Source organism: Syngnathus typhle, linkage group LG10, assembly GCF_033458585.1.
Source record: "Syngnathus typhle isolate RoL2023-S1 ecotype Sweden linkage group LG10, RoL_Styp_1.0, whole genome shotgun sequence".
NCBI classification, from domain to species: Eukaryota; Metazoa; Chordata; class Actinopteri; order Syngnathiformes; family Syngnathidae; genus Syngnathus; species Syngnathus typhle.
Genome location: NC_083747.1, coordinates 13,435,880 through 13,461,386, shown reverse-complemented (window position 1 = coordinate 13,461,386; position 25,507 = coordinate 13,435,880). Strand labels below are relative to the sequence as shown.

At 47.4% G+C, this 25,507-nt stretch overlaps 1 protein-coding gene and 1 long non-coding RNA gene across 3 annotated transcripts in view; one reads left to right on the top strand and one right to left on the bottom strand.

Annotated features, from left to right (window-relative positions):
- Positions 1 to 25,507, top strand: part of si:ch73-22o12.1 (nectin-2) — a 77,931-nt gene that overhangs the window by 35,222 nt on the left and 17,202 nt on the right. The window contains exons 3-7 of one of the 2 annotated variants that reach the window (XM_061288263.1): positions 740 to 989; positions 3,631 to 3,924; positions 4,000 to 4,117; positions 4,344 to 4,492; positions 10,074 to 14,124. In XM_061288263.1, coding sequence (XP_061144247.1) covers positions 740 to 989; positions 3,631 to 3,924; positions 4,000 to 4,117; positions 4,344 to 4,492; positions 10,074 to 10,612 — 1,350 coding nt within the window. In that variant the 3' untranslated portion in view covers positions 10,613 to 14,124. Of the gene's footprint in view, positions 1 to 739; positions 990 to 3,630; positions 3,925 to 3,999; positions 4,118 to 4,343; positions 4,493 to 10,073; positions 14,125 to 25,507 lie in introns of those variants that run through there. The other variant, XM_061288264.1, reaches the window with a different exon arrangement.
- Positions 14,012 to 19,356, bottom strand: LOC133160534 (uncharacterized). The gene is made up of 2 exons (XR_009715920.1): positions 17,801 to 19,356; positions 14,012 to 17,729 (listed from the first exon to the last, which is right to left on the bottom strand). It is a non-coding gene; the product is annotated as an uncharacterized LOC133160534 (long non-coding RNA).

The window sequence follows — 25,507 nt, the reverse complement described above, 5'->3', positions numbered from 1 at the left end:
GACACTCTTTACTTTTTTCTACTCCCTCAAGTTTTGGAGATTTTTTTTGTCATTTGCCGATTGATTGGATCCTCAAAATAAGGCGTTACGGCAAATGTAATCACGTTCTCTGCTGCCTTGGTGATTTGTTAATAATCCAAAGTTAATCGCCATATATGGCCAAATTTTATTTTCAAGTTTTTTTCCAATATTGAATTATTTGGATCTTCCGGGCGACTTTTTATACCTCCTCTTTGTGTACCCGCTTTGGGTTGATTTGGATGAATTCTCTCGTAGTCGCCCTCCTAAATGGGCGACTTCCTGGATCGTCTGGGTTCAGGCCTCGGCAGTCCCTGGTGTCGAGTCCCTAAAATGACGGCATCATTGTATCTCCTTGTGCTGATAATTTGTAGCAATGGCTTGGCTGCAGTCACCATTGCCAGCGGAAGGACGGCTGTGGGATCGGCGCCGGCTGCCTTATTTGCCCCCCACATTAAATTTTAATCAATCAAATCATAGCTCACGGAAATAATGCCAAGGCTACTCATAGATTTTTCATCACATTTGGGCTTACCGTTTGACGACAGCAAAGAAACAATGCTAATCTTCGTTTTGCTTGAGGGGATTGAGAATGGTAATGGCCACACTCCTTGCCCACATCTCAATCAAGTGGAAAGTTTCTGGGAGTAGCTGAGTGTGTGTGTGTGGTGCTTGGGATGGCGTGCTGCTCCTGAAAATGTGCGTGCCTCTGCTTCCGCAGGTCACATGGATCTACAAGCCCAAGGAGGGAGGGCGGGAGAACATCGCCGTGTTGCACCCCAAACATGGGCCCACCTACCCCGAGTCTCCGCTGAAGGACCGGATCAGCTTTACGCAGGTCCCCCCCAACATGGACAGCCCCTCCATCCAAATTAGTGACGTTCGCATGACGGACGAGGGCGAGTACATCTGCGTGGTTGCCTCCTACCCCGGCGGCAACAAGCAGGGAATCACCCAACTGGTCATGCTCAGTAAGTCTCCAAAGACACTATTGATCACAGTGTGATTGACATCCCACCTCAGAGTTCGGCTGTAAAAAAGATTAAAAGGCTGCAAAATACTTGACGGGTGTCGATGATGCGTCTGGCGAAGTGCGTTGCCAGCATGAGACTATAATTAAGAGTCGAGTCGGTGTAATTAAGGAATACAACATCTTTACTCACTTCTAAGCTTTGGAGCCAATTTGCCATGGGCATAATAATCCATCAATCCTGATGAATTTGGTCATGCAATGAACCATTGACAAAACAATCGGCAGCGCCTCGCCGTGTCCTCAACTGCAAGCGGCGAATTTGCTTTTGGGCTTAAGCCTGCATTTCTTGTCAAATCAATCACGTTTGCATTTGGTCCTGTGTCCCTCGCGTATCCTCTTTCCAAATTCTAGGCCATGGACTCATTGCCATTTTAAGTACTGTTGTTAGATCAATTGTGTTCTGGAAGCGTCGGTCTAACCCAGACTACGGCCCCCGGGCCACATCCGGCCCACGGGGCCGTTTAATCCGGCCCGTCAAACCTGAATAAATTGTATTATTACATTTTTGGGGGAGTAATTTTCCCTGCAATTACTATGTTTCCCCAATAGATGGGGAAGCGCCTACCCGCGCATTTACTCCCGGAAGTGTGTGTACGTACTAAGTACTATGGACCCGGCGGACTCTGCGCTCTAGTTCCTTCAGTGCCAGATTTCGAGTGTGGGCTGTGACGTCAGCCTTCTCGTCAGATACAGTTGTACGCTAATGCCACCCACAAACCTTCCCCTGGAATTTTTCCATTAAAATGAGTGGCCCGAGGAAAAGAAAGGTGGACACAGAGTGCCGAGTGTTTAAAAAAATAGTGGACAATTTGGCTCGACCTATGTGTGTGAGCAGACAGACGTTCAGCCACATGAATGTCAACAAAGCCCGTCACAGATCTAGGTTAACGGACCGACACCTCGGCTTTATCCTAAGAATTACCGCAACAAATTTTACTCCAGACCATGATGCGCTTGCAAAAAAGGGAGACCAACAATACTATTGATTTCTTTATTACTTTACTTAGATGTATTCTTTCACTGATTCTTCAAGATGATGTATTTGGTCAGAATGTTTGCCGTTTGATGTGATTTCGCCTCATTAGATAAACATATTTCATAAATCTGGCCTGCAGGCGGTGAAGTGATAGAAACTATTATTCATAATAAAAGTGTCGTATATAATGAGAATCACTGATAGTAGTTTTTTGGTGAAATATTTTTTTAATGCTGTTAATAAATGCATTTGTTTTCAAAAACTTTTTTTGAATATCCATGCTTTACTACCTACTAAAAGTACAAACCCTTTATGTCAGGGGTGGCCAACCAGTCAGAGACTAAGAGCCACATTTTTTACTGTGTCATCGCAAAGAGCCACATCATACACATGAGCACACATGAACCCCCCCACACACACACCCCTCTGCTCAGCCAAATTTATTGTGTGACATTATGTGCGTGCACCAACATGATAATGACAAATTGACTCCTACAGTACTAAAACCACAGACCAAAGACCACATTTTCAACAATGAACATTGTGTGCATTGTCTCACACAGACAAACTCTCAGTTCAACAAATTCCACAAACAAAAGCATAATAGCATACGTTTTTTCACTTACTATGTGCGGCGGGACAGACCATTCGTTTTAGTTTGTCGTTTTCAAAAGACAAGATTTCAATAACGTCACTGAGGCATTTTTTAAATGAACTCCGCTTCATTGTATGGCTTTTTAGCCCATGCAATGTTCCAAGCCAGTTGAAACAATGCAAGTGTGACAGTCTCTGAGTGCTTCGTAATTTTTTTGAAAAACTGTACCTATTTTTCTGCCTGACTTTTCAAAGTGTCCAAACTTGTGCTTGCGAAATTCAGTCCCTTTTGCAAAGTCCTTATCGATATTGGCATGAAGTGAGCTGAAGTGGCGCTGAACATTTGAAGCTTTTAAATGCGCTAATGACGTCCGGCATATCAGGCAGAATGGCTTGCCATTGCGTTCAACAAAAAACAACTTTAACTCTGTTAAAAACGTCCTGTGTTCATCGTCATATATTCGTTTAGCTGTGCATTTTTTCCTTGCCATTTTGAGAACGAAATTGACACTCCTCAAATGGGTTTGTCCTTTGTGGGATTTCACCTCACGCACATGCGCGTTTGACCAAAATACCATATTGAACTCAAGCAAAGCAAATACGCACGAAAAATAAACACAAATGTTGATCTGAACGTAAAAGAGCCGCATGAAACCAGCCAAAGAGCCGCATGCGGCTCGCGAGCCGCGGGTTGGCCACCCCTGCTTTATGCAATAACTTTTAGATGTCATTTCTATTACTTCACACAAACACGACATCCATCTGCTCCCCGGTCAAAATTTAGAACCAAATTTGGCCCGCCAGTCAAAAAGTTTGCCCACCCCTGGTCTAACCTAACGCTTGCGCCCCCTCATTGATCCAAGCTTGATTCAGCTCTCCTCCAATCACATTCCAGAGTTCGTTTTGGGCTGAGTCTTAGTTGCCAATCATTTGGTGAGGTTGTTTTTCTCAATGTGGTAAACTGAGTTTTAAATTCAAGCAAAAGTTGAGCCTGTGTTTTCCTCCTCAGCAAAGCCCCAGAACTCTGCTTCGGCGCTAACGGTGGAAGCAGGCCGCAACCCCACGGTGGTGGCACGCTGCCAATCACTCAATGGGCGCCCGGAGGCGCAGATCCGCTGGGTGACGACCGCCGATGGCAACGCCAGCACCTCGTCCCAGCCGGGTCAAGACAACACAGTGTCGGTGAGCAGCGAGTACCGCCTGGCCCCCACCGTCGCCGACAACGGCAAAGACATCAGCTGCGTGGTTTCGCACCGCACGCAGACCTCGCCCGAGAGCTTCCAGATGAAACTCAACGTTTTATGTAAGAGTCCCAAGCGGCTGGTTTTACTCGTCCCCCTGCAAGCGGGCTGGTCCCCACTTTGCTTCCTCTCCGCAGACGCCCCGCAGGTGACAATCGTGGGTTACGACAATAATTGGTACGTGGGCCGGACCAATGTGCTGCTCACCTGTCAGGCCACCGGCAACCCGGTCCCGACGACGGTCCTGTGGAAGTCGTGAGTACCACCACCACCCCTCTCGCCTTTGTTGATGGACGCTCTCCCCCTCCTCGCATCTTTCATCCGTTGCCATGACCGACCGGGGCTTCATTTGAACAAAATAAAACAGATATTCAAAAGGAAAACCAGATGTTATTGGATAGTGTTGAGGGCATGGCGTCGCGATGACGAGTTGTGACTCAAAGCGACGACTCAAAATCATTTTGCTGCCGTCTTCCTCCAGAATGACGGGAGCCATGCCTGACACGGTGCAAATCAAAGACAACCAGCTGAAGGTGCTGAAGGTGGACGAGGCTGTCAACACCACTTTTGTCTGCGAGGTCAAGAACCGCATCGGGACCGGCAGGGACCAGGTCACCGCCTTGGTCAGAGGTCAGTCAAATGTTTAGGACATGAGGAAAAAAGAAAAAAAAAATCCAGTTTGTGCCGATGCTCTCTTGAGACAATTGTGGCTAATGATGCAATGAGGCCTCGTGCGATGCATCAAAGCACTTCTTTTCATCATCGGCAGCATCACGCCGGTGGTGTCACAACACCGTTTCAACTCAAAGAACAAAATCACACTTTCCACATGACATGAAATCACCTCAAAAAACAACAAAATGCGTCGTCGGACTTTTATCACACAGGCAACACTGTCCTAAAAGGCGAGGACCTTCGTTGGTGAGCGCTCCATCGCATACGTTTTTCTCACATTATAGTTTCCGCACCAAACGTCCTTCTCGCCACGACTTTTTTTAATTATTTTTTAATTTTTTTAATAAGCTGCCAAACTTCACCCCATGAACTCGATGATAAAAGAAAAAAACCCGTAGCTGTTGCGTATGTTGTCGGGCCCGGGTGATTACAGACACACGAAGGCTTTATGCTAATCATTTCCAAGCTAAACTTTTTTTTTTTTAATCTGGTTCATTTTACATCAGGAGAGCTGTGCTTGTTCTTGCACGTTGGATCCTTGTTTAGTTCTTTGTCCGGCTTCCCTTCCTTTCTGTGCCGAGGAAAGTGCAGGCAATCTGGCGTGGCGCTGGCCACCTCCCGCTGCCGCTTTACAGGCGAGGAGCATGTAAAAAAAAAGTCCAAATCCAGGCAGCACGGGCACACAGGCAAGCGGCGTGCAATATTGAGGCTTTTGATGGACTAAGAAGTCAGCCAGTGTGTAACGGGATGAATCAGTGCCAGCGTGCAAAGGCATGAGAGGATGGAGCGAGCGAGTGAGAGAGAGGATGCTGAAGGCATTTGAAAGTCCCATGGGAGTCGTCATGTGCCAGCGCATTTGATGTGCTGAGCTTTTGGGCGGTGGCTAGCGTGTGTCTGTCTTCTCTGCAAGTCTCTCGGAGCGGATCAGTCGCCCTTTGCTGCTCCAGCTACTTGCTGCTTTCTTTGCCATTTCCACACCCGCTCTTTTGCTGTCTCTTTGGGAAAAACATTTTCGATATATGGGGCAATTAGTTGTGGACACAATTGTCACATGAGCAAAACCTTTGGTAGAATTGACCAACTTGAAATGTTTTTGACTTTGAAATTGGACACAGTTTCACTCTGCTGTTATGTTGCCCCTCCACCGCCGGCAGATGACATGTGCCCTTTTTCATTGCGACTCCTCATCCTCCTTATCTGTCGCAGGTTCTCTTTCGGCCTTGCTGAGTCTGGCTCTAACCCCCCCCCCCTTTCGGCATTCATTTTCCTCTTCAGCGCTATCTCTCCCCACTTCTGACACCAGTGTAGCTTTTCCGTAATGCTGGCTTAGTGCTCTCCGTCCGTCCGACCATCCATCTTGATCCAGCACTCTGCTGGGCCGGCCCCCGGAGGGCAAGCGTGCGCCTCCATCAGTTGTCCGTCTTAGTCTGTACAGCGGTGACTCAAGAAAATTAGCATGACCTCATCCGAATCGGCGCTTTGGGCCGTGCCGCAAATAGACGTTCTCTCCATTGGCGAGTTCTCAGAGTAGAGAGCACAAAGGGGCCAGAGCGTCTTGGTCCTCCGGGCGGCTTCTGGTCCATCTGACTGGGCCCGCGTCTCCGACCATGCGAGAGTTAGCCTGAGAGCAGGTCCGGTGAAGCCAAGTCTGCCGCCGGCGGAGTCAAACTGGCCCGCCGCTTATTAGCGCACGCGGGCCTCCTTCGATAACTTAGGGAGTTTGACAGCCGAGGCTCCGCAGCTATGCCCGAGGTGCGGCCCGGCATGGTGCTGTGCGTTTTTTTTTGGAAAGCCGCTGCAGAAGTTACTTCCACTCCATCTCTCAAATGACTTTTGCTCACTTGGCGATCACGATCGCGCCGGACTCAGCTTTGCAAGAAACGGACCGCTTTTTTGCTTTGCCGTTTGTACGTACGGTCGAAAATGGATGGCGGCCTTCTTGGACTTTCGCATACAGCGGTCGTAAAAGGTCATTGGGTCTGAGCGGGTTGTTGCCAGCGGTTTCCCGGAACTGGGAAATGAGGATGCTGAAGGCTTCCCTTCCCTTTCCGTTAAAGCCACCAAAGGATTTGCATCAAGACTTTCGAGAGGGAGGGAAAGCGAGATGCCGAAAAGTTTAAATGCAGCCTGACCTCTATGGAGGCGCAACGCTGCGCTTGCGTTTTGGCACTGCAGGTTGTCTTCCTACTGAAAAGATTGGATTCAAAAACAAAATGCAACTTTGTCTAGAATTTGTCTTGATCCGTTTTTACCCCACTGGCGGTGCTAGGCAGCTAACGAATGAGCGAGCAGGACTCTCCCAAGGATTGCTATTTGCCACTCGCGCACCTACCTCATTGACATGAGCGCAGTATGAGGTCGCAGAGAGCTTCCCGTCACGTGGCGTGCGTGGAACCTGAGGTGCTAATGCCTTTCTCGTGTTCTCTCTGCGGGTGGGCAGGCGCCCTGGTGCTAACTGTTACTTTGTGTGTGTGTGTGTGTGCGTGTTCGTGCGTGTGTGTGTGTGTGAATCGCTGTATTTAGCGCAGCCCAGGTGTGTGTGGGGGGGGGGGCATTTTTAGGGTGGGAAGGGGGAAAAGAGAGAATAGTGAAACCTTGCTTGCCCTCTCTCACCCTTGCTGCACAAGGAGATGGGAGGTGTGAGCGGACAATGGCCAGCATGCCAATTTGTTTCCTGAAAATAATCGCCGTGATGAGAATCGTTCAGTTGTATGGTGTTGCATCACAAAAAGGCAGCGGTGGCGGCTGCTGCTTAATCCGCCGTGGTGTTTGCAAGAAAGGGAAGGAGAGGGTGATGGACTTTGTAGTAAAGAGCTTTGGATGACTCTGCCAAGTGGCATGATGCCGCTTCAAATGTGTCCTTCACCGCAGTTGTTTGCTTTCCATTGTGTTGCAGTGGCCCGTTTGTCCCTTGTTCTGAAAGGGCGTGTTCCGTCATGTGACACGTTAAGAACGTTTTGCACTGCACTCTGACGAACGTTGACGTTTTTGCAGTCAAAACCTACGTACAAAGATTAGAACTTGTTGGCGCTGTCATCTTGGAAGTTTTTTCTTTTTTAGCCACGTCCTCGATTTTGACGCGGTGTAAAATAGTTCTGATTTGGTTTTGAATTTCAAAAAACGACACTTTGGCCTGCCTCGTTTTTTTTTTCCAATTCATATTAGATTAGCCCACCATCCAGGTAGATGTTAAATTTATGGGGTGAATCCATTGTTTAAAAGCACCATTAAAAGTGAATGAAAACTGAATATTTCATTTTCATCCAAAGCCTTGTGGAGGCAAAATAAAAGCCAAGAGACTTGATGCGGCATTAGCTCACGAAGCCATGCAAGGTCACCATAGATTATGATGTTCATTCAATTCATCTTGTATCAATAGTGTGGTTCAAGTCTGTCTAAGTCTAAGTCTTGGTCGCTTGGTCAGATTAGGTGGCGATATCTCGGACTCGCCAACTATTGAACTCAGTAGTCAGAAACTTTACTTTGAAAGCTTCTTGAATCAAATGATTCTGTTTTGAATGCGCGCTAAGCCATTTAGTTTGGATGTCATTTTTTAATCCGTTGCCTCCCAGCGAACAGAGTAAGTCCACACAGGTCATGTCGGGGTCAGCGCGTGGACAATGGGTTGCACGCCGGGCATCTGGCCGGCTTCCTGAGCGGCACCGAAGAGCCCCGAACCCTTGGCACGCAAAAGCTGCCGCCCGCCCGTGCCAAGCTGCACACGCTAGCAAAGCTCCTCCACTCTTGTGCCAATTGAAGCGCATCTGCGCTAGCAGGTCTTGTTAAAGGCAGAGCAGTGGGTGCAGAAAGTGCAGGAGCAGAAGAGTTTCACACTTTGACGTTGTCTCGTTGGGTGGCGCACCGCAATTCGACGGGTCAAGCCGTTAACCTTCATGTCTGTGCGAAGGATCATGTCGATAGCAATCTGGATCATTTTTTACTTCTTTTGAAGAAGGGGAAAGGGAGGTGACTTTGAGGGAAACGGACAAGCTGCGGCTTTGCATCTGTTCAAAGGAAGCTCGCTTGCCTGAGCAAATTAATTGAATGACTTCACTTTTCGTGTTTGGAGAAAACTATTTGAGTTCACGCCAAGGCTGTCCTGCATTTTGAGTCTTTCTGCTGTCAAACGTCCTTTTTAAAAATATTGCGTAAATAAGTATGACTTGAGTGACGCTTCACGAGTCAAGCGGGAGCTCCAGTTTTCCCGCCACCGCTTCTTCTCTGCAGTGTTGACGCGCTGGAAGAAAAACTACAGAGTGAATGTCAGCGTCCTCGCCTGTTGGGATTCCGAGTGGACCGAGTGGGTTTCTCTTTGTGATTCCACCAATCAAATGGACACTGTTGGCGGGAGGGAGAAGGGAGGTTCTGGTGGCGGGGAGTGGTGCATTTCTGCTGTGCTTCTCCTTCGGGCCTTCCAGGAGGCTGCCATTCCGCTGCATCGCTTTGTCACTCACTCAGCCTCTTCTATCACCTCCTTTTCTTCTTCATGTAATTCCCACTGCTCCATTCATCACCATCAACCCCCGCATGGCCTCCACCTGTTCCGCATACACACGCATGCACCAACATTGCCCGCTCTTGCAGCCTGCAACATGAACCCCCCACCACCCCGCTGACTTTTCCACCGCCTGGCCTTTGTGCTTAGCAGCCGGCAGTGGCGGCAGCCTTGTTCCCAAGCTTTGCGGTTGAAAGGCAAAAGACCTTTTAGAGTGAGGCGGCGGTGGCAACGGGGACAGGGGCACTTGTGAGGCAGCTATGGGAAATGTCAGGCTAGCGAGGGGCTAGCCGGATATGCGCCACTTCACCTGCGTGGGCCGACTCATTTCTCGCGCTTGAAGGCGTGCACGAAATACTCTATTAACCAGTGCCACCCCCCCCCCCCCCCGCATCAGGAAGACATCTAACCCTAGTTGAGCCTGCGTGCCTGTCCTTATAGTTTGCCATTATTTGAACTTGCCGCGCTAAAGCAACAGTTGGCACTTGTTTACTCATGAAGCAAATTCGATCAGGCCACATTTTGACGTAAGAAAGCATTTTATTCCGATGACGAAAACTTCTGCTCGCTTGTTATCCCCACCAATCACACGTTTTGCCTTAGCGAGATCTGCATTTGGACTTTTTTGTTTTGTTTGTGTTCAATTTAGCATCTGGCAGCTTGAAACAATGGAGCGGGGGGCTATGATCTGAGATTGGGCACCATCGACGTGACGAGTCAGGAAATTAAACCGTATTTGCTCAAATGGCGACGCTTGCGTCTTTCTACACACAAAGACATGGAGCGAGTGCTCCGCAATGTTCTGCAAATGCCCATTCATTCCATCTGAGGAAATCTGTTTGAAACAATAGTTTTTGCCCCAGTTTTTGCCTTCCACATTTTGAAGTTGACACATTGACATGGGCCAATCCCTTTCCTCCACCGGTGCTTCTCTCCCTTTCCCGCTTTCACCCTTGGTGTCTGATGGCTTTCCTCCTTGGCACAATTCACACTGGTCTTCTTCTCCTCCCCTTTTCTCTCCCTCCCTCCTCCCTCCCACAGAGCCTTCAGTCAACGCATCCAACGCCGGCGTAGTGGCCGCGGTCGTGATCGGCTCCCTGCTGGCTCTGCTCTTGGTGGCCGCCCTGGTGGCCGTAGTGATGACCCGGAACCGGCGCCGACAGCAGGGCTACCGGGCCGACGGCAGCGCCGACCTGAAGGCACGCATATTCGGCGGCGGCAAGAACGGCACGGGCGGCGCCGGCAACAACAACGCCCCCATCTACGTGTATGATGATGGCTCGGCCCACCAGGGTGAGAAAAACAACCACAACGGCAACGGGCGGCTTGAGGTGGTCGCAGCCACGCCCACCGCCCAGGACATCCTACTCAGCGGCGAGCTGGACGACGCAGAGAGGAGGAAGTTTGACGAGCTGGAGGAAGAGGAACGCTATGACCGCTTCGCCGGGGGCGGCGCAGCCCCCATCCTGCAGCTACGCCCGGCTGGCGAGCAGCACGAAATGATCGGAGACTACCTGGACGACGACATGGAGTCCCAGCGTGACGGCTCTGTCATCTCTCGGACTGCCGTTTACGTTTAAAGCATGGAGGAAGCCAGGAGGAGGAGGAGGAGTCCTGGGGATTTTTGTGCCTCCGCCGGATCGAGAGGAGACAACCAAACCACACAAAATAGAAATAATCATGTATTTTCTATATATGCTGTTAGTAATCATGGTGTCATGACTGGAGGAGGACATTGCGAGTGGCCAATGACACGGATGGCAGAGATGGAATCATGTCCCCGCCGAAAGGCGTCAGAGCCGCAGACGATTCTCTCTGGCGTACGCCGCAATTGAGTGCGCTCACTTGTCCTCGTGTTTTTTCTCCCCTGTTTTTGGGAATCCGTCATGCTGAAATGAGCGTGGTTTCGCTTCTCGTGCCGGGTCTAAAGATGCTCAAGTGCTTGGGAGCGGATTTGTTTGCTGTCATCCGTCGTCTTTGCTTTTTCCACCCCGTCAAACGTCCGGATCATGTCCGCGTCGTCCACGGCCATTGGATTGATTGATCTCAACTGAAAGAGGGTCTGAAGCCGATGCAGATTATTTTCCTGAAGAGAAGCACTAGCGAGGCTTGTCACCTTTGATTCTGTGGAGTTCATTCTCCACCCGAATATTTCAAAATAAGAAATATTGTTGATCATCCTGTCAGAATCTCCCAGTGGGTGTCGACGGCAAGTAGCCGGTGGAGGGATGGCGTTAGGCACGGCCGCATTAGCATGTGTAGATCTTGCACTGAGATCATGCGATATTTTTCTCCATTAGTGCCATTAAGTGTGCAGAATTGATTGAGGGACGTAAAAGCTTTGCGGCCGGCCGACTTGTATTGCCTAACAAGCATCGCGCGGCCAAATGTCCCTTTATGATGCAGCTGCGGGCCCAATTGTCTCTCGACTGTTAACTCATCTCGCTAAAGAGCCACTGTAGGCTCTCCCGGCTGCACTTGCCATTTAGCCACCGAATTCTCTTGACCTGCCGATGAGCTTTTCTTGTGGCGTGCCGAGGCCCGTCGCCAGGTCAAACGCAGACTAAAGCGGCGCCCGAGGCAGCGGTGACTGTACTTGGGCTTTTAACCTCAAATAACGGGAGAGAGCTCATGTTCACAAATGTAGCTTTGCATTTGCGACCGCTAACCTTCATGAAGACGGTGAGAGGACGGGCAGGTGGTGAGATGAAAAACCCTGCCCACCACAGTGCAGTAGTTGAGTCAATAATAGTTGCCACAAATCCAATGAAAAGGAAGTGCGACCGGCGGTGCCTTTTTGTACTGCGCGATCACGTATTCTTACAAACTAGTTTGGAAGCTACAAAATGTTGTCCACAGGACCTTCGTAACCTGAGGACACGGGACGAATGCTAAAAGCGTCTGCCAGTGAGACAACGGCTTACTCAACACACAAATGCAATGCAACTCATTCCCAGATAAAGCACCACACGTGATTTCCCACAGCCATCTAAAAGCCAAAAAACAAAAAAAAATCCAGATGTTATTTTTACACTTGCGCACGAGTGTGTGTCACTGCTATAAAAAAAAATGCGTGCATAAATGTGTGTGTAATATTAGATGGATGAAAATGGCAACAGTTGGAGGGGGGAGGCAAACACTTGGTGTACATTTGTGGTGTTGAGGTGTCTGTGTATACGATAAATGTAAGCATCTTTATTTTTATTGTGAAAAACATTTGGATATTTATGAAAATGTAAATATCACGCAATGTGGTGTAATGTAAAGGGAAAGTCCTTGTGAATGTACATTTTTACAACGCGACAGCTTTTATTTGCTGAATTTATGCACCTCCACCCTTTTTATTTTCTCTCTCGTTCCGGCAATTCAACACAATAAGCACGTCGTTTTGCACAATTGGCTCTCCGGCGTAGACGTGGTGCACCACGTGAACAAAACGCACGCGCGCGCGCACACACACGGTCAAGTCTGGAAGGGTGAGGGATTCCATAGGCCAACCTTTATCACTGTGCAAAAAAAGGAAAACACAACAATTGGCAAAGCCAACTTGTTGTTTTTGCTGGCGAGAAACATTAGCCCACTCGCAAAAGCCCACCAGCCGCTCTCATTATTCTCCGCAGCCGAAGTGCGATCCACACGCCTGGCACCGGCTACCGCCTGACACCAGACTGCCCACACACATCCAAAGCAAGACTTCTAGTGTCTCCTTTGCCGGGTGCTTATGTTAAGACTTTTATTTGGCTGGTGACTTGGAAAGAGTCCGATTTGTGCCCTGCACTTTGCTTTCCATCACCGAAGTAATTCAATCATTGGCCTTTTCACCCAGGCTCGTCTTTTGCTGTACTTTTGGCATGTGTGTTGCTCTTCAGCGGGCTAGACGCAGCAATTTTTGTCATCCTCACATAGACACAAACCTAACTAAATATTGGACATTGACGATTGTTGGCCCCAACGTTTTGAATAAATCACTTACGACGCAGCGCTTGCTAACTCATCTGTCATTCATGAAATGGATATTTCATGTTGAGACCGGACTGACTGATTATGATCAACAAACTGACGTTAATGTTTTGTCACAATCATTAGCTACTCGTAAGTATCACGCCATTCATAGAATCAACATTTGATGGAGATAAAATCGTTTGAGCTCACTCCTCTTCAATGCTAAGTTCGCCTTGATAGCAAGTGGCACCACAAAGGACTCCTCTGACATATTTGATGTTGGCGCATTGTTACTGAAATCTGAAAGGGAATATGTTGATAATAACATTTTGTCACATCACTTGCGGATGCTAGCTTAGCCTGGTTAGCAAGTGGATCTAGAAACTTAACATTTTGGCGAGCACCTTTCTGTCTTTAACTTGGCGTGCTTTCCTGCTCGTCTCTATGAGGTTCTTTCATTTCTGATTTAATTACTTTTGTTGGATGATTAGGTTAAAAGTAAATGCTTGATTTTTTTTCTTTTTTCTTTTTTCATGCCTTATTACGTATAATTGAAGTGTGCGCAGCATCATATCCAACTTTTTGTCCGCAAACATCTCATGACTACAAAGCCTTAACATCCTCCATCTCAGCTGTGGAAATAAATAAATAAATATATCCCTTGTAAATTGTATAAATATATATAGATATGTAGCAGAGGAGAGGGGTCAAAAAATGAAGTCCTAATTTCTGGTGTCACGTTTTGTGTTGCTGAGTGGCGGCAAAGCATGAAGGATTTGACTTTGGTTTGCTTTACTTTTGCGGTGCTTTCTCATTTCAACTCTTTGCGAGTGCTTTCTTCTGGACTGCCAATATGCTGGCAAATGTGCTTCGATACAATTTGAAATGTACACGCGTAGCAGAGCAGCAGTCTTATTCCCAAATGTGCTTTTTATCGACTGCGCTGTGGAACTTGTTTTTCTTTCTTTCGCCTGTTCTGACTCTTTCTTTTTGTATTATTTTTTTAAATATTGATTTTTGTTTTTTTCGAGCAGGAGATAAATGATCGGGGGTGGACGCAAACGGGGGATTTAGACTGGTTCCCGTTGCTATTGTACTGTCTTTATTCTTTCATACTTGGTTGTTATTATTAAAGACGTTGATTTTTGAAGTTTGAAAGCCTAGTGTGTCTTTAGAGCGCTGCGGACCAAACAGGAGGCCTGCTCATTGATTCTCTGCAATTGAATTTATCGATTCATTGGTGGGGGTTTGAGGCCCTTTGTGTTGTCTTTGTGCGTCATCTGCCTCTTTCAAATGGAGGTTCCGCTGACCCATTGCTATGCAAAGCATCCTCAAATGGACACCTCTCTTGTGAGCATCTTAATCACAGAGCTTGTCATCCACATTCAAAAAGAAAGGCCTCCCTCAATCAATGGACGAGCGCATTTTCTACCTGCTTAAGTAAACGCCTTCCTCAAATAGATGTTTTTTTAATCCTTGGGATCATCATTCGTTCTCCTTCCAATGAATGTTCACCAGATAAACAGCGAGCGCCTCCCTCAAATCCAAGTCAACAGATGTGTCATTCCCATGGTAAACACAAATATGCTTGAGAAAATGGATGGCAGGATTTGCCCATGTGTCTGTCAGTGGTCTGCATGTGCATCATCCATTTGTTCAAAAATAAACGTCTCCCTTCTCCCAACAGGAAAACAAAGCTCGTTTTATTCATCCCCACTGCCTCATTTGTCCCCACTCTCATTTCCTGCCGTTTGTCTGCCTTCAACCTTGATAAATGTGTTTGCGCGTCGGTGATAACGCTCTTGTGAGTGCGGCAACAGGAAAAGCCATTTCGAAGTTTATTACCACATTTCTCTCGTTTGTCCACGTCGCCCCGCTTTGGCCGCCAAGTCAACGCGCCGTCCTTAGCGAGACAGTCAGCTGTCAAGTATGCGCCCGTGTGGTCGATCGCTCGATGGGGATTCCGGACCGCTGTGCCGCGCTTTGCCGTGCGCTGTGGCATTTTTCTCATGAATCTATTTGCCTAGGTTAGTAAATGCTGCACGAATTGCCTTGACGTAGAAAGGCTACATTGTTTGGACTCTATTATTGGGTCAAATTTTAACGAGATATTTGCTTTGGTGGGCCAGTCGCTTTCTGGTGATGACGCCACCACATCCTGGTCGTTTGCCCGCTGCCGGCGCTGGCTACTTTATCTTTTGTCTTCTGTCAATGTGCAGCTATTTGCTTGGGGTCCAGGGCCGCCATCTGCACACTCCAATTGCTTTGGATGGGAGGCCGGTGACTTCTAAAAGGGTTTTGCCTTTGTTTGGCCAAAACTGAATGCGTGGCATGAAAGCCTCTGAGCGTTTGTGTGCTTGCCGCAGACAAAGGTGCATATCTGATGTGAACCTCTATAGCAGGGGTGTCCAAACCTTTTGCAAGGAGGGCCAGATTTGATCAAGTGAAGGGGCCCGGGGGCCAATAGTTTTTTCGGACATTTTTTAACTACAAAAATGTCATGCAAATACACACTGTTATAAAACAAATTTCATTGTCACAATTGTCTTTATTTTTCAAATGACAAAATAACCAAATATGAGTCACTCAGGCAGATGTGAACAACTCTAAAAACACAAATACTGCCTTTCATTCATATCTGAAGATTCGGATAACATTGAACAAACTGTATGAAATACCTTAAATGTACATGAGTTTAAAATTACTTTTGCCTCATGAAGATTTTAAACGGGAGTTATGAGTAATGCAAAGTTGTCTGTTATTATTAAAACTTAAAACTAGTGAATTTTGCTCGTCATTTACATTATCTTTCAGAAAATAATAGTTTGTGTCAGGTCTACAGGTCCATCAACAGTCTTAACATGGCCACTTTGTAGCTTGCTTTAGTAATATTTATTTTTGACTCACAGTCCCAATCGCTGTTGTGATGCCAGTTCAGCTTGGAGCTGCTTTACTTTATCAGCGCGGTCACTCCCTGTTAGCTGGTCGTTTGTGTTCGCATGTTTAGTCTGATAGTGTCTCTTTAAATTGAAATCCTTAAACAAGGCAACCGTCTCTTTACAAATTAGACAAACACAATTGCCTTGATTTTCAGTGATGTACAGTAATCCCTCGCTACATCATGGTTTGTTTATCGCGGTTTCACTACATCGCAATTTTTTTTCCCAAATTGAAAAAAAGAATTAAAAGTCAAAATAAAACTTCTAAATTGAGGAATTATGGCACAAAACTTGCCCCACATGCCAGCAGAAGGCAAGGAATGCCCACACAATTGCAGTGCGTACACTTGTACCTTTTTGTAAAAAAATTGTTATAATAAGAGTTCTAAAAAGAAATTTACAGTGCTGTACCTTGTTATAGAAATTTTCTATAATAATAAGAGTTCTAAGAACATATTTACAGTATGTACACTTCTAACTAGTTATAAAAAATGTATAATAATAAAAGTTGTTCTAAAAACATATTTACAGTTTGTGTTAAGAATTCTCCATGTTATTTATGTTATTCAGCCATGCTTTGATTTGAGGTAGGGTGATTTATTTTGAAGGCCGTTTTCAGCCGATACCACTTCCTTTTTTACCTTCTTGTACATATCTCGGTTACAGTGGTACAGGAGTCGTTGACGATGTGTGTCTCCTAACAAGAGAAATGAATGATCACATGTGTCTAACCTTTAGGACAATGTAGTATTGCTACAAATGTTTGTTTAATTTTCGTTAGAGGTCCGTTTGCGCGTGTTAGCACGATCGCGAATTAGCATCTTTCCGCTAACTCGTTAGCCTGCCCAATACTACTTCTTTGGTGCGAGCCAATAAAAACTGCGGCCCGCGGGCCGTAGTTTGGACACCACTGCTCTATAGCATAGAGTAGAACCTGTAACCCGTCCCACTACTAGCACCCATATTGTGAGGCTCAGGCAGCCAAGCTGGATCTGAAGCCAAAGTGACAGCAATAGCACCAATGCCTCCCTTCTCCAATCAGAAAAACGGACCATTGCACAGCCCCTCTTAATTTTCACTTGAAATCACGTCCTCTATACATAAAAGCCCTCCTAGATGGCCTTTTCTGCAAATGAATAACTAAACGCCCCCGGCCACTATGCGCAGAAATGCATCGATGGCAACCGCAATGTTGTTTGTGTGTTTGTGTCCTCGCCCACTTAGCGCTGATAAGAGCTAAGACAATGGTCCTTCCTTAGCTAAACCTTTGACCCCAGACTCGACGAACAAATCTCTGACTCTGGCCTGTTTTCTTGGACGTGAGCGCCCCTCCTTCCTTTGCAGGGATTAAAACAAATACCTGCCGTGACCTTAATGAGAGTGGTGAGTCTTTCCTGGCGAGCGAGAAAGATGGTTTGGCGCTCACTTTGTTGCCCGAGGCGGTGAATCATCAAATATTAAGAGCTGTCTGTCTGGCACCTAAGTACAAACGTGGTGCTTTGCGTGGAACCACTCATCCTTTTGCCTTTCCATGGATCTGAAATGGAACGCTAGGTGTACAGTAAGGAGTCATTCCGATGCCGGAGCAACCAAAGTGTCCCGATTGATCGCTGCGGCACGTTCTTCCTAAATGTGCACCCAGACGTGAATTCATTAGCGGATGTTTACGCTCCCTTTCCGTAATTTGGCTAAAGATGAAACATGCCAGCGAGCTCTGGGCGTGAGTTGTCTGGCTGTGCTGCTGAGCCTTGAATATGATCAATGTGTCAGCGTCCTAATCGTCAGCTGCGGGCACACGCCAGCCGATATTCATCACCTGAAAACATCATTTGTTTCTCCCCATTGGCTTTGTTGGTAAAGGTGTCATAATTACATGAGTCTACTTACAGCGGCTTCTTTCAAGATGGAAGGATGTGCGATGGATCAAGCCACGTTTCTTGCCACAACGATCAGCGGGCGCTGCAGCGATAGTCTTGCGTGAAAACTCTACTCCCCCGAACAGAAAAAAATCCACCGTTCAATCCGTCATTCCAAATGATGCTCCCGAGGGGTGAAAATAATAAAAGCAACTTGTTGTTGTTTGCCAAGGCCCCGCGGTGCCTCATCGATCGGGCTCGCCGAGGCAGACATGACGAACAGACGGGAATTTGTCCTGTGATCCGCAAGCGATTGCTCTTACCTACTTCCTGGAGTGTTTTTTTGTTCTGCCTCTGACTCACTTTTTCCTAGGCAGTCTTTTCATCATGGGCCATTCTGTTTGAGTGACAAACTAGGATTTAGCACTTTGGCAAAATGAACAATCACTTGATTAATCTGATTGTTTCAATGTTGCACATATGTTGAGACAAAATCAACTATCCAACTATGTATGAAACAATTTTCAAGCGATAGAAGAGGGTTCTTGCATGTATTTATATTTTTTATTCGACCGCTAGCTGTTGTCATTGAAATTGGAGCGCAAATGTAAGAACACACAGGAAATTTGGAATGCTATCACGGCCGCCGTCTAGCAGTAAACAATAACATCCGATCTTGGTCCTTCCTGCTCACACACGCAAGCAGTACAATATACAAACGGCACAGGCTGGGCGTTGAGCGAGAAAAGGGGGAAGTGGATGCTCCTGTTTCCCCTGTTGGCCCACGCTAGTTTACCCCTTCCTGTTCACTCGTACTGAGGATGATGGTGATGGATGTCTTCATCACAACACCGATGAAGGGTAAGCGGTTATACACGTGAAAACGAGCTATCAAGTATAATACAAAAGTAAAACGCAGACAAGTATACGGTGAAGGTCACTCACCTGAGCGGTTAGTCAGTCATTCTTTGCTGAGGAAAAAGAATATATGCCTGGGAGTATTTTCATATGAGCTGTTGTTGTCTCAGAAATGTTCTGAATTGTTTAATGAGTTTTGTTTAGCCAATAGTTAAGCCTGCTTAACCAATCTGCATCAGATGCTCTTGTGGGTGCTCTAGCAAAAGACGGAGATGGGCAAAGGCATCAAATTGCACCTATGAGATATGCAGAATGAGGGGAGCAGGAGAGGATGACGATGCGGATGCAAAGGGCAAAGTGGAGCGCAGGGAAAGCGACAGAAGGCTGATTCAAGTGAAAAGACACGACTCGGAGAAGAGTGTGGGCGAGAAGGCTGAGTTGCTGCAGCTGTGTTGATTTAGCCTCTCGCTGATCTGATTGTGCGTGCGCCGATGAGCTGGGTAAATAAGTCCTGTCGGGAGCTATCTGATGACACATAAAATGGTTTTGTGGCGGCTCCATTATTTGTGTTCGTTCCTTCAAAAATACGTTTCCTTTGGAGAAAAAGGGGACTCCCATGTGCAGTATGAAATTCCGATAAGAAAAAACTGCCCAGTGGAGAACCACTTGTGTCTCTCTACTCGAGAGCACAAAATGCGGTGCAAATCTGCCCTTTGCCACTTTCTGACTCTTGCCTTGATTGGGTTTGTGTTACTTTCGTTTTTAGTAGCCTTGAATGCAAGACTTTCTTTTTTCCACACATATAAACATGAAGTTCCTCAGCAGCTGAGCTTATAATCATGATAGTTGTGTGTGCGTGCGTGGCGAGCACGCAAGCATCTGCAGCGTACCTCCTCGAACAGCATCATGACACACACGACGCTCCCCAGCTGACGACGCAGCCGTGCCTCAGACCGAATATTTAAAGAGTCGTCATCTTCATAGTCCATCTTTGATTCTCGCCGTGTGTGCGCGCACGTGTACAGCCACGCACGGCCGACTTATCACGTGCGCTCGGTAAGCGCTGCCTGTTGAGACGGTGAATTAAACAGCAAGTGCATTTGATGTGCAAAGCACTTCGGGGCAAATACACGCAAAATCAAACAACTGCTGCACATGCACACGCACGCACACACAGTAGCGGCTTGCACGCGGCATCAAAATCATTTCTGTCACAGGATCTATTCTTAGGACCCGCAGCAATCCATTCTTTGGCTGATATCAATCTTTTATTCTGATTCACGCTCACACACGCACACACGCACACACACAATCCCTCGTAGTCAAAGTACATTCGCATAATTTTCTTTGTTTTTTTTATTTGGCAAAACAAGAGGATTTGTTGGCGGTACGTCACATGATGAGGAAAAGGAACACTTTGGAGGTGATACACTTGCTGCCGGTGTACCACACGGATCATAGCGCGCGCAGAGCAGAGCCATTGCGGAGAGACCACATGTTGGAGCACTCAAAGCCTTTTCACACTGCACTTATTTTCCAGGGCCGAACTGTGCCACCAGCAGGCCCATATTTGGACCTGCTTGCATAGCAGCCAGTGAGTCTTTTCCTACTCGTTGGAGTTTTGCAATTGGGCGAAACTGACGTAGCGACTGCTCTCCAGCATTGCCAAGGTCACGGCTCGGCCGTTGCTGTCATTTACTTAATCTGGATTGCACAATTGAAATCTGTAGCGGGACAAAGAGCACATTTTGGAGAAGAAATGCCCCGTTTGAAAAAATTGTTTCTTACTGTGTGTGGAATGATGGTTACCTCCACTGCGCTTTCTTCCCTGATGGCGGAAGAAGTTCTAGCGAGGCGTCTGTCTGAGGTGTTTATTTGTATCAAGTGGATGATGCAGTGGCCAACATTAGCCACAGATACGTGTGAATTTGCACTTAAATAGACTCTGCGTAAAATCCCCCCCTTGAGGAGCATCATGGGGGGGCGGGACTTGGGTGCATGATATTTAATGGTGAGTTATGGCCCACGCGCTGTGGAGGCAGGCGAGGCTATACGTTTACTATATACATGCAAATACTGAAAAGGCGCGTGTGCGCGCTGATGTAACGAGCCAGGCCTTAAATTACGCAGGTTGAGCTGTAGGGTGAATTTTGTAACACTTGACCTGTTTTAGTGAGTCATTTGCGCGGAGGGAGAGCGAGGCGGCGGAAGATTGGGGGTGAGTGACAATGAGACGTGATGGAGAGAGATGGGGGAGGGGCAGCCTTATCTCAGGGAGCCGTCACTCGTCCGTCTTTTCGTCTTTTCCCGTCTTTCAGCTCGCCACCTTGTGAACCTTAAAGGCCCTCGCCATCAAACATGCACGCAGGCAGGCTGGCGCTTTGAAATTGGTGAATATCAGGCCCGGCTAATGTATGTCTTCGCCTGGCTATGCGCTCACATCCATATTCATGTTTTCTTCTCCTTTTTTTTTTCTTTTTTTTTTCCACTGGAGGAGCTCAGCTTGTGCTCTTGCGGCCTGTAGGAAGAGTTTAAGCCTCATATCTGCATCCCGGGCTACTTTTCCTTTGACGTTTATTATCCGTCTTTTACTGGCACCCCCCCAACCTCCCACCCCACCCCAGCCGCCCTCTCTGCGCTTAGATGACTTATGTTTATTCACTTATGTTGCTTGGACAGTGTTGGGTGTCACTTTTGTCTCAAGAACACACAACTATCCAAAATGGTGAGCAAGTTCAGCTCAAATCCAGTTGTCAAGCCGATCTGCCGTGTCCAAATAAAAAGCTCAAGCCGACCTGCTCCAAATCTGCAGCTATCGTGCCAACGGGCCAGCATTTTGTATTGTCTCGTCAACAAATGAGGCGGTGTGATTTTTGACACACCCTTGTGGTAATCTGAAACAAGGTGAGATTTGGCCTGCAAGTGTTACTTCCTTAACAAGCTTAACTTTCTCCACTAAACAAATGTTTTCATTCTCTTGTTTTTCCATGAGAGATGGCCACTTATTTGTGATTATTATTCTGCACACAAATCATCCTGACAGCTCTTATCCCGTCTATTAAAGAGGCTTTGCACTCTTTTACTGGAAGAAGAATTCCCGCTGTTAGGTGAGCTCAACAGCGATGCGACAAGGTGTTGTGTTCCTTCCGGAGCATTCATCCTCCGTCGTCGTCTCATTTGAACCTAGCCGTTGGCTTAATTGCAACGCGAGGTGCTCCAACGCTCGCCTATCACTAAAGCCGCAGAATCCAAAAATAAAAGCTAACGGTAAGCACAAGTGCTTTGCAAATAAGCCTAATGTTAGTGCTGTACAGAGAAGTCGAGAGAGGAGCTGATCGCTCAGGTGACTGCAAAGATTTATGCATGGCGTCCTGATCGGCTTTTGAAAATCCATTGGATGGGCACATAGGACTCGTCTCACTATGACTTGGCTTTCTCGCCATCATTGGCTTGCTTTTCCTGTCTGCTGGCGTGCCATTGAATGAACTCTGACTCTGATCTCATGTCATTTTTTCTTACCATCTTCTAATTAATTGACATGTACATACCTGAATATCCTCATCATACATTTTGGAAGAACCTGCGCCAATGATTGCTGTGATGTTCAAAATTTGACATTTCAAGCCAATTTTGCTCGTTAGGTGAGCTCAACAGCGATGCGACAAGGTGTCGTGTTCCTTCCGGAGCATTCATCCTCCGTCGTCGTCTCATTTGAACCTAGCCGTTGGCTTAATTGCAACGCGAGGTGCTTCAACGCTCGCCTATCACTAAAGCCGCAGAATCCAAAAATAAAAGCTAACAGTAAGCACAAGTGTGTGCCAACAAAAGATTATTTATTACCTCTGATCGCTGGCGTTTGAGATGACAGGGATGGCCTAATTAGCCAGAAAGTACAGCGCAGACTTACCAGAGCTTAGATGGATTTGCTGTCGCCAGAGCAAGTGACACAGCAACCTTTAACAAACGAAAAGAGAAAATACTCTTTGAAGACATCAAACAGAAAAGAAAGTCTGAGCGATTTGCAACAGAATTGGCGCAATCAGCGCAACACAGGTGTAATGACGTGAAATGTTTTGTGGCGGCGTTGAATGTCAAAAGGGCGTTGCCATCCATCAACAAATGTTGCTCTCTCTCCTGCTGACATTCTCCAAAGTCTCCATGTGGCTGATGGAGTTTCCTTTTTCGCCCTTTTTGTGTCTTCCCTCCCTAATTCAGGTGATCTTAATGTTGCCTGCGTAATGTGCCTTGCTGTGGCTCCGTGTATCAAATGAAAGAGAATGCAGGTCGTGTATTTTGTTCCTTGGAATCTCCAATTAGCTTAATACGACCATCCATCCATCCATCTATCCATCTTCTTCCGCTTATCCGGGGTCGGGTCGCAGGGGCAGCAACTTCTCTCCAGCCACTTCATCCAGCTCATCCCGGGGGATCCCAAGGCGTTCAGGAGGCATCTTGATGAGATGCCCGAGCCACCTCATCTGGCTCCTCTCAACGTGGAGGAGTAGCGACTCTACAACGAGTCTCTCCCGGATGACCGAGCTTCTCACCCTATCTCTAAGGGAGAGCCCGGACATCCTGCGGAGAAAACTCATTTCGGCCGCTTGTATCCAGGATCTCATTCTTTCGGTCACGACCCATAGCTCGTGACCATAAGTGAGGGTAGGAGCGTAAATCGACCTGTAAATTGGGAGCTTTTCCTTTTGGCTCAGCTCTCTCTTTACCACGAGGGACCGGTACAGAGTTCGCATTACTGCCAACGCTGCACCGATCCGCCTGTCGATCTCGCGCTCCATCCTCCCCTCACTCGTGAACAAGACCCCAAGATACTTAAACTCCTCCGCAAGAGGTCCCCAAACCGGACCCCCTCAACGCCTCGGCTGCGCCTAGAAATTCTGTCCATAAAATTATGAGCAGAATTGGTGACAAAGGGCAGCCTTGGCGGAGTCCAACCCTCACTGGGAACAAATCCGACTTACTGCCGGAAATGCGGACCAAACTCTGGCATCGGTGTTACAGGGACCGAACCGCCCTTATCAGTTGGCTCGGTACCCCGTACTCCCGAAGCACCCCCCACAGAACCTCCCGAGGGACACGGTCGAACGCCTTTTCCAAGTCCACAAAACACATGTGGAGTGGTTGGGCAAACTCCCATGCACCCTCGAGGATCCTGCTGAGGGTGAAGAGCCGGTCCACTGTTCCACGGCCAGGACGAAAGCCACACTGCTCCTCCTGAATCCGAGGTTCGACCTCCCGACGGACCCTCCTCTCCAGCACCCCTGAATAAACCTTACCAGGGAGGCTGAGGAGTGTAATTCCCCTGTAATTGGAACACACACTCCGGTCCCCCTTCTTAAAGAGGGGAACCACCACCCCAGTCTGCCAATCCAGAGGCACTCTTCCCGATGTCCACACAATGTTGTAGAGGCGTGTCAGTCATGACAGCCCCACAATGATCCAGAGCCCTTAAGAACTCCGGGCGGATCTCATCCACCCCGGGGCCTTGCCACCGAGGGGTCTTTTAACTACCTCAGTGACTTCGACCCCAGAGATTGGAGAGTCCGCCTCAGAGTCCCCAGGCCCTGCTTCCACAATGGAAGGCGTGTAGGTGGAATTGAGGAGGTCTTCGAAGTATTCTCCCCCACCGACACACGAGTCGAGGTCAGCAGCACGCCATCCCCACTGTAAACAGTGTTGACATTGCACTGCTTCCCCCTCCTGAGACGCCAGATGGTGGACCAGAATTTCTTCGAAGCCGTCCGGAAGTCATTCTCCATGGCCTCGCCAAACTCCTCCCACGCCTGGGTTTTTGCCTCAGCAACCGCCGAAGCCGCGTTCCGCTTGGCCATCCGGTACCTGTCAGCTTCCTCTGGAGTCCCGCAGGCCAAAACGGCCCGATAGGACTCCTTCTTCAGCTTGACGGCATCCCTTACCACCGGTGTCCACCAGCGGATTCGGGGATTGCCGCCACGACAGGCACTAATGACCTTACAGCCACAGCCAATACGACCAATGAATTCAAAACCTTATAGTAAATGGGCTAACGAACAGCATCGGCGAGGCAAAGTTATAGCGGTTTAAGAAAAAATATACCGTTTTTTCCATGTATAATGCGCAAAATTTAACTAATTTATTGTCCTAAAATCTGGGGTGCGCATTATACATGGGTACAATTATTATTATTATTTTTTTAATTTTATTTATTTATTTTTTTTCGTAAGAAAATCATGGTACAACAATTTTTGAAGAAAATCTTGTCACGGATGGAGTGTGGAAAGGAGCAAGGCGACCAAGTGCAGCTTGGACCAGGGTTCATTGGAGGAACTCAAAACACAGACTTGGTAAACTAACATAACTCTCTAACAAAACCAACAACAGGACTGACCGACAAAGACGTGGAACAAAAAGACAGGGTGATATTACCAAAGACAGGAACAGAAACCTGTGTTATTGTCAAATATTGTTTGTTTTTTAATCTCCATCGCGGACTGGACGTCATAGGGAGGCAGTATCACTGCGCATGCGCACTATGGATCCGATGCGAATAGTCCTCTTCTCTTCTTGACTGACAATGAATGTGATAGTTTAATACAATCAGCAAATAACAAAATGCGTATTACAGGTAATATTTTATTTCACAACGCTTTGCCTTGTTCCTTTCGTCTCTGCTGTTCACTTCAAACACGCTCCATACGAACGCAATGCTCTCGTATCAGACGCTTGCTCGATCACCTGCTCGTTTGCTGTCACAATGTACCCTACACAAATCTGAAACATTTGTTGCGGCTCCAAGTCACGACGAGGGGCAAGTTTTGGTTTCTAAGGGTGTTTTTATTCCTCTTCAACTTCTCTCCCATACAGAGCCGCCTTTTTCACATGCCCG